General features: G+C 34.8%; 1 protein-coding gene across 2 annotated transcripts; it reads right to left on the reverse strand.

Annotated features, from left to right (window-relative positions):
- Positions 1-397: 397 nt before the first annotated feature.
- On the reverse strand, positions 398-3164 carry LOC131611407 (uncharacterized). Of its 2 annotated transcripts, none has more exons than XM_058883437.1 (2): positions 2845-3164; positions 398-2120 (listed from the first exon to the last, which is right to left on the reverse strand). In XM_058883437.1, exons 1-2 carry the CDS (start codon positions 2905-2907, stop codon positions 1020-1022), a joined length of 1164 nt encoding a protein of 387 aa, XP_058739420.1. In that variant the 5' UTR covers positions 2908-3164; the 3' UTR covers positions 398-1019. The 2 variants fall into 2 exon arrangements, with proteins under 2 accessions (XP_058739420.1, XP_058739419.1); XM_058883436.1 differs by having other exon boundaries at positions 398-2123.
- Positions 3165-8454: the final 5290 nt, after the last annotated feature.

The following is an 8454-nucleotide window of genomic DNA, read 5'->3' on the forward strand; positions in this document are numbered from 1 at the left end:
CTCTGACAAATTTAAAGTCCTGTGCGATAGTCCGTTTTGCACGCTCTAAAAAACGGCCTGAAATTGATGCACAACCTTTTGGCTTTGGCTAATATGCATAAGGAAAATCCTTATGCACCATGCATAAGCCTACATAAGCCATTGGATCATGTTTTTAATCGAGTATTGAATATTGAGTATTGAATATTGAGTGGTGAGTATTGAGTAATAACAATTGATGTCTAGAATTTGATCCAATGATCCAAGGGTCCATAATAATCTATACACGGTGCATAGATTTTTATCTATGCACGGTAACTGCACCCCACAACCTTTATTGTACAAGCTTAAAGGGTATTATCATGTGACAGGCATAGGCATAGGACATGCAAAGTATATTCCATGATAGCAATTTTTGATTATTTGCAGGGAGCGGGAAATCATGTGACATAGCCATAGAACATGCAAAGTCTCATTTTGTAATAAATTTTTGGTACCAAATCTTTAACAGGTTTTTCAAAGGAAAATGAATTTACTGTACTCAGCAAGTTCAAGTGGCGATACAGCGGAGAATCCAAATTCAATTCTACGATGACAACAGTCACACCAGGGTTTCAAACAGATCATTTACGCTTATAACTAACTGCGTCACTAGATTTCTCAAATGAGATTTAAAAAAACAAACACAATAGGGAGCGAGTAAATAAATCAATTACAGATAATCTAATCAAAATGGAGCTCAAAAAGCAATTGAATTAAAGTTAAATCAGTAAGCAACCAAAGTGGTTGTAATGTGTATAACTTATCCAATAAATCCAAATTCCATGGTACAAAAGCTTGCTCAAAAGGCATAAAAAAAGACTATGTTTCCCTCGTATGGTCCACCCGTGCTTCTCCAATAGGGTTTCGAAAAATTGGGTAAACAGAGTTTCCTGTCAAATTCCAAAATCTTACCAGCCTTATCTGAGCATCCCTCTAAAGAATGACCCTATGAATCATTCAATTAGTTCCAAAATTAAAGAAAACACCTACATTCAGAGTCAGCCACTTTCTCTTTTGCAGTTACCAGGTAACAAGTACTTGTATCTATCCGCGTTATTTAATAAATATGCAGGAAGATGCACTGCGGAATAAGAATGTGGAATCGGTCCAAGTTTTCCAATGATCTCCTTGAATGTATACTCTTCGGGAAGCATGTCGAATAAGTCAGCACCTTTGCATATCACATTCTGGATCCGTTCAGGGTTCAAGTAATGAGGGAACCTCACGCGATCGTAGTGGCTGTACGCTTTCATCTTAAACACAAACTCACTGATACGGCGGAAACAGAAACTACAATGCCACCCAGCATCTGATAGCAGTACATCAGACTGTCTATAGTGTGCATATCTTGTTTTGTCGGCCTGGTATCTGTGGATTGACGCTCTCCAGCTTTTGTTGTCGAGAAAAAACTCGAAAGAGTACAAGTAATTCCTCAGTTGAAGATGAAGAACCGGAGGTATTTCATCGCACCACCTCAAGAGATTAATTGTGTGTGCACTGGGAATCTCGTCAACATCCGACATTATCAAAAGATCATCATCTTCAATGCCTGCTATCCTCAGAAGCTGATCTAACGCAACTCTTTGATACGCCTCCTCAATGAACGGATTTTCCTTTTTCCTGAACCTCCCACCAATAACGCCATATGTCAGACGTGGCTCAACAAACTTGAACTTGTCCCTATTGCCCGCGTAAACCAACGGTTTTACAAATCCAGTAAACGTCGAGTTTGATTCGAGAAGTACATACTGTGAAACATAAGGATACATTTCTTTCCATCGGATAGTAAGCATTTCAACTTCATTGCTAAACAAAACAGCGTCAAAGACACGTCTAGGTGATTCGCGAACTCCCCAACCGTGAAGTTTACAAAGAGACTCCATCGACACGTTCTCGTGATAATAGTGAGGGATTTCATGAAAAGGCTTCGGCGGAGATTCCCACAGTGGTCTAAAAAAGTATGAGATTTTCTGGCCGTGCAAATAGATCAAAAAAACACCTATTGGGATGATAATAAACATAAACATGTAAGTCTTGAAGTCCAATCCTCTCAAAATACACTTCAGTCTTCTCGACATATTCAGCGCTGCAGGCGTTCCCTGCTGCATAGAAAACCAAAAATCTCTAAGCCACAATATAACAATTTAATCATCAAAATTTCATCAAGCCAAAAAATAACCTTAATTGTACAAAATGACATCAAATTAAATCAAACACACAAACAAACCTTATCGAAAATGCCAATCAGAATAGACAAATATTACCCAAACAAAAAAAATTACATGAAAAAAGAAAGTTCAAGAAACCACACTCTCAACCACCATCATTCACCAAAACACATACAAAGAGTTTAAAAAGGAAAAAAAATAGGAAAAAAAAAACCTAATTTGAATTCCACATAGAAAACCTACAATTCAATCAAACCTCATAGGTTAAAAACTTGAAAAAACCACAATGGCTTATCCATCAAAGGATAAACCCAACCCATCAACAATCTATAAATTCAAAACAACAATAGATAAATAATCAAACATCATAAATACACATAGATAAAGGGGGAAAATGAAGAAGATTACAATTTCCTCCTTAAATTCATTTAAAAAAAATTCAATTGAAATTATAACAAAAATTTGAATTGAATTCTGAAAGAAAAAAAAAATAGTCAAGTTTCTGTTTTGCAGTGAAAACAAAACCCAGGCAGAGAAACTCATGAAAATTGAAAACCATAACCATAACAATTTTTTTAATATAAAAAAAACATTTTATTAGTATTGTAGAGAATGAAATAATAAAATAATAAAATATTAATAATAAAAAGAATACCTCTCCACAAACATCCTCGCAGATATCATCAGTCTTCTTCGAGATATAATAACCCTCAGACATGGCGAAGAAGAAAGCAGGAAAACCAAAGTTTATGTTTTGATATTTATGTGTTGGGATAAACGAAAAGATGAAAAAGTTAGGAATTGGGTTGTTATGTGAAGTGTAGAATGAAAGGTGGCAAAACCCAGTAACGATCGATGTTAAGTTTGAGGCTTATATTAGTTTCTGGGTGTGAATTGTAAAATGGAATTTGGAATGGTAAATGTGAATTGTAACGCCTATTATAGCCGTTTGGTGTGCGACGATACGATCGAATGAAACTATATTCACGCTTCACTATAACTTCCTTCACTATTTTTTAGCCTATATTCACTATACTTAAATCAATTTTTCTTTTGTTTTTTTTTTTATTTCTAGACTAAACTAATTTATATGAATAATAAATGGAAAAAAATATATATCGAAAATATAAAATAGTTTTACAGTGTTAGCCAATGACGATTATGAATCAAGACAAGTCAAAAAATTTTAAAAAAATTTATATGACATAACAGAACGTTATATTCTAATTGGATGATAGTTTAAAACTGTCTATAATTATTAAACTAATAATAAATTGTGGGGCTTTAAATACACGTTAGATTCAAGAAAACGAAATGGTCTTTTGTTATGGTCATTGATAATTTTGTTATAGGTTGTTAACGAGGAAATAGATTTTTCAAATTTTATATTATCACTTCTGAAATAAGTGTGAATAAATGAAGATTAAAAATGTAATTTATTCAAAAACGACAAAATCTTTAATAAACAAATAAAAATGCAGTGCTTTAAATTCTTTGGAATATTGAGTATGTTGACGGGTTTGTTTTAATAAAATATTTTAATATTATAAATCGATATTAATTGTTATAACCATTTATAAATAATAGATTAAATATAATTAAAATAAAAATTAAATACTTACAAATATTAACCTCTATACAAAATATTTTAAATCAAATATTTTAATAATTAAAAGACTTTTCATTGTTATTTTTGTTAAAACAAGATTAAAAATTTTAATTTTTAAATTCTTATTTGCATTCGAATTTTCACAATTAGACCTTTGGTCTAAAATTGACTCGAGTTGATTATATTTTCTTTAACTCGACCAAATCTTCCAATTTCGGGTCTCTACCAATTAGATGGTCACGATCAAATGGACATATTCTCGATGGATGGCAGACCGAGTTCAAGTTCTTATTCAACTTACTCCATCGATACATCTAGAGAAGATATGCTCATACAAAACATATCCTTCCTTCGAACATTGAGTAAATGTACATCCTCACACAAGGAACCAAAAGACAATAGACTAATCTTGGGGTTTAAGAAAGTGAATGAAATTTTCAATGTTTCTCTTCCGCTGATCATCATTATCATCATTGCTAATCATTCCATCTCTAGACTGCTAGTGGATAATGGAAGTTCCTTTATTTTGATTTACTTTGAAATTTTCGCTGAACTAGTTTTGAGGGAACAAGATCTGAAGCCATGTGAAGACCAAAGTCTACTTGCTTTTAACGACTTGTCTACTCGTCCATGCACACACACACACACACACATATATATATACCTACTAGTCTTATTGGGGGAAGGGAGTGAGAAAAGGACGATGAGCATCTGATTTTTTGTGGTTCCATGTGAAAGTGTCTATAACACATCTTTGGTCGGTCGTTCTTAACAACCTCAAATGTCATAGTGTCTCTCGGGCACTTGAAGTTAAAGTATCACGAAGACTCTGGAAAACCTGTTGTGATCAAAGTCGACCTCGGTGGAGCTCGTCGGATACAAAAGCTATACTGAAAAGGTGTATAACTATTGTTATCATTCCCAGAAAGGAGGCTAGGGAGGAGAACGGTTTGACGAAAATAACTGACTTCGATGTCCGAGACGAAGGGCATCCCTTAGATGACTAATTGAAGTCGTCAATTGGGATCAAAGCAAAAAATATGATGCTGGTCCCAGATGGAGACTTTGGGACCACTCAGTTGGCGACAACTCATTGAGATCTGTAAGGATAAGAGTCGGCTTACCATTTGCAATAAAGGAAGGATTAGTAAGCTCCAACGCCTGGTACGCGTTGCAAAGGCGAGGGCAACAATCTCCTGAGAAGGTGAAGGAAACACCAAAAACCGTCCAAGGCTTGCTATACACTAGTTTCATCAGTGAGTTATAATTTACTGAGTGGTTGTCCAATATGGTGTTGGTCAAGAAAGCTTCTAGGAAGTTGAAATGTGTGTTGACTACACCTACCTGAACAAGGCATGTTCTAAAGACTCATATATGCTCCCGAATATAGATAACTTGGTCGGCTGCTCATCCAGATACAAACTAAAGTCCTTCATGGATGAATATTGTGGCTAGAACCAAATACTGATGTATGATCCGGATAGAGGAAAACCCACTTTCATCACTTAACAAGCAAACTACCAATACAATGTCGACGCAACATGCCGTTCCTTTTTACAAGTTATTGCAATAAGAAGTTTGGTTTGAATTGACACATGAGTGCCAACAAGAGTTTACCTCCCTAAATTTAGCCATATCCACTCCACTTGTCTTAATCCGGTCCATGCCAAGAGCACCTTTATTCTTGTACTTAGTCATCTCTGAAGAGACATTTAGTGTTGTCCTTATCATAAAATCGAATGGCCAACAAAGCCTAGTTTATTTCAGCTTAAATTCCTTGGCCATACCAGAAACATGGTATCAAAAGATAAAGAAGGAGACCCTAGCATTGGTGACAACATCAAGGAAACTACGACATTATTTCTTAACCGACGCCATAATAGTGAGGACGCACTAGCCACTAAAACAAGTCCTCCTCTGACTAGACATAGCTAGAAGCTTAAAAAAGTGGTCCATCAAGATGTCCCTGTTTGACGTCTCATATTAAGTCAGAAAGGCTCTAAAGGAGCAACAATTTGCAGACTTTATAACAAAAATGACCCTTGGCAAGCTGAAACTTACCCAGATCTGGATTGTATTCATAGATGGGTCATCTAACAGTCGAAGAATCCAAGATAGACTCCTTTTAAAGAGCAAATTTGGATTAAACATCGAAGTATCCTTATGATTTGGATTCCCTAATACCAATAATCAAGCTGAGTATGAAGCAGTAATAGTAGGCCTCACACTAGTATCTAAAACGGGAGAAGAAAGTATCATATTGAAAACAAATTCCTAGCTGGTAGTATCATGCATTAAGGGAGAAGCCTAGACAAATGGGCCAGTACTACAACACTATGTTCATTTGATTAGAGAAAAGTTAGCTAAATTCAAATTATCTGAGATAGAACATATCCATAAAGTTAAGAACACTAGGTCCCTAATCGAGGGGAAGTTATATCCATGAAGAGTGCCAATCCCCTTGTTAAAGTGTTTTGAGAAAGAGAAAGCTAACCACACCTTAGCTGAGATACATGAAGGAAGTGCAGGTTAACACCTAGGTGCGCGAGCATTGGCAAAAAAGGTTCTCATAGATTGGTACTATTGGCCAACAATGGTCGAAGACACAAAAGAATATATGAGAATGCGAGATCTATGCTAGCGAACAGAGACGTCTAAAACGTACTACCTTCCTAATTACACACGTTGACGTCTTATGACCTTTCTTACAGTGGGGAATGGACTTGTTTTGATGATTTTGAAAATTTGAATGTATTCGCTATAATTTATCTACATATTTGTAATTTGTTTATCATTCAACATTCGCGTGTTTGTATTCTTTTCGCATTTGAGTTGTATTGTATTTGCTTCGACTATTTTAGTATTATACCCTTAAGACCCTTCATTACTCAATAAATTAAAGTGTTTGATCCATGATTGTGTTCATTTTTTAGCTTAGAAAATTGCTCTTTTGTTGTTTTCATCAGGTGTGGCTTGAATCACAAGTTAGAGCTTTTAGATCAAGATGTTGAGTTACTTGTTTGAATCAAGTGTTAAATGTGATTCGAATCAGGAACCTTGTGAAAATTGGGATTTTCATCTGGATGAATTGGTTCAAATCATCAAATGAACTTGATTTGAATCAATCACAACCTCATGTGACTCGAATCAAGTGTTAAGCCTGATTCGAATCCAATGTCTCCATGAAGCCAAATTTGTGCTTTGCTCAAATTGGCTAGAATCAAGCATATAACTTGATTTGAATAATAAAATCTTTTGATTTGAATCATGATTTCTTCTTGACTCGATTCATTTCTTCACAAATCCAATTTTCCATCTTAGATTTAAATAGTTGTTTCTTTGGTCCAAACAAAAATAAGTGTTAAACTAAGTGGGTGAAACCCATTTTGAGATAAAAAAGTGTATATTTTTCTTCTCTTCTTTAGTGTGTCTATTACTAGCACCATTAGTCTTTCTCTTCTTCTCTAGAACAGCTTCTTGAGTGTTAATCCATGGAAGATTCACTTATTTTTGTTGCATCTTGTTCTTGTGCAATTTGTTGTTGTTTGAATGAATTAGAGAGAGGAGTTGATTGATCTTGTAATGTTGTTCGTGTTAATAAAGCTCGTGATATCAATCGAGAACCAAGACTCATTCATCCATAAATTAGAGAGAACCTTATGTCTATGTGTTCTTCTTTCATATGCATTTAATCCCTTGACTAACACCTTGTTATTTAGAGTGTTTAGAGATAGCCTGGCATTGTTCATCAACTTCATCCTTAGTAATTTTTCATTGTTGTGGATCTTCATCTCTAAATAGTGAGTGTTGAGGGAGACTAGTGGTACATTTGGGTATCTAATGTTTTTTGTGTGAAGTTTGCTGTTTGTAGCAGGTACGTGTATCATTTCCTGAATTTTATTTGGTCTTTATTGTTATCTATCAAGGAGATAGTTTCAATATACTCCATGGAAGACTTTGTCGATATCATGTATCAACTATCCATAAGGCGGAGTTGGAAGTTATCCATCTTTGGTGGAGTTGGAGAAAGATTTATCGTAGACAGAATTGGGAGTTGTCCAATCAACACTTAGCTAATGGCAATTGCTCAAACAAGAAATTGGTAGGATCAGGTGGATTTGCGTACACCAATACCTGGAGTGGGTTATTGTGCATAATAAGGTTAATAGATCAAGATATTTAGAGATCTTATGTTTTCTAGCAGTGTGAGTGCATGTGTAACACCCTTCTAAACCCACATATATCTCATATATAATTTACGAAAATAAATCAAATAAAACCACCAACTAGAGTGTCACGTCTTCATATAAGCATCATATAACAAACATCCTACTCCGTAACACGGATTTTCAAAATCATTTATGACAATACCTCATTAATAACAACAATAACACTTCAACTACTCGCAGCAGAATTCATAGTCTCAAAAATCGCTTCATTTAGTTCATCAACATCAAAACCTTTTTGGTAAATAACAAAAGACATCATCAAATGTATTCAACATAGTAAAACTCATAAATTAAGTTTATCATAACAATTGAACTTTAACTGAAGTGTTTCCCACCCGATGCTAGGATACCAGAGCAAGACCTCTAACAATAACGAAAATTAATGAATTACTCTAAGGCAATATTCTTGATTACATGCAATTACATC

Source organism: Vicia villosa, linkage group LG6, assembly GCF_029867415.1.
Source record: "Vicia villosa cultivar HV-30 ecotype Madison, WI linkage group LG6, Vvil1.0, whole genome shotgun sequence".
NCBI lineage: Eukaryota > Viridiplantae > Streptophyta > Magnoliopsida > Fabales > Fabaceae > Vicia > Vicia villosa.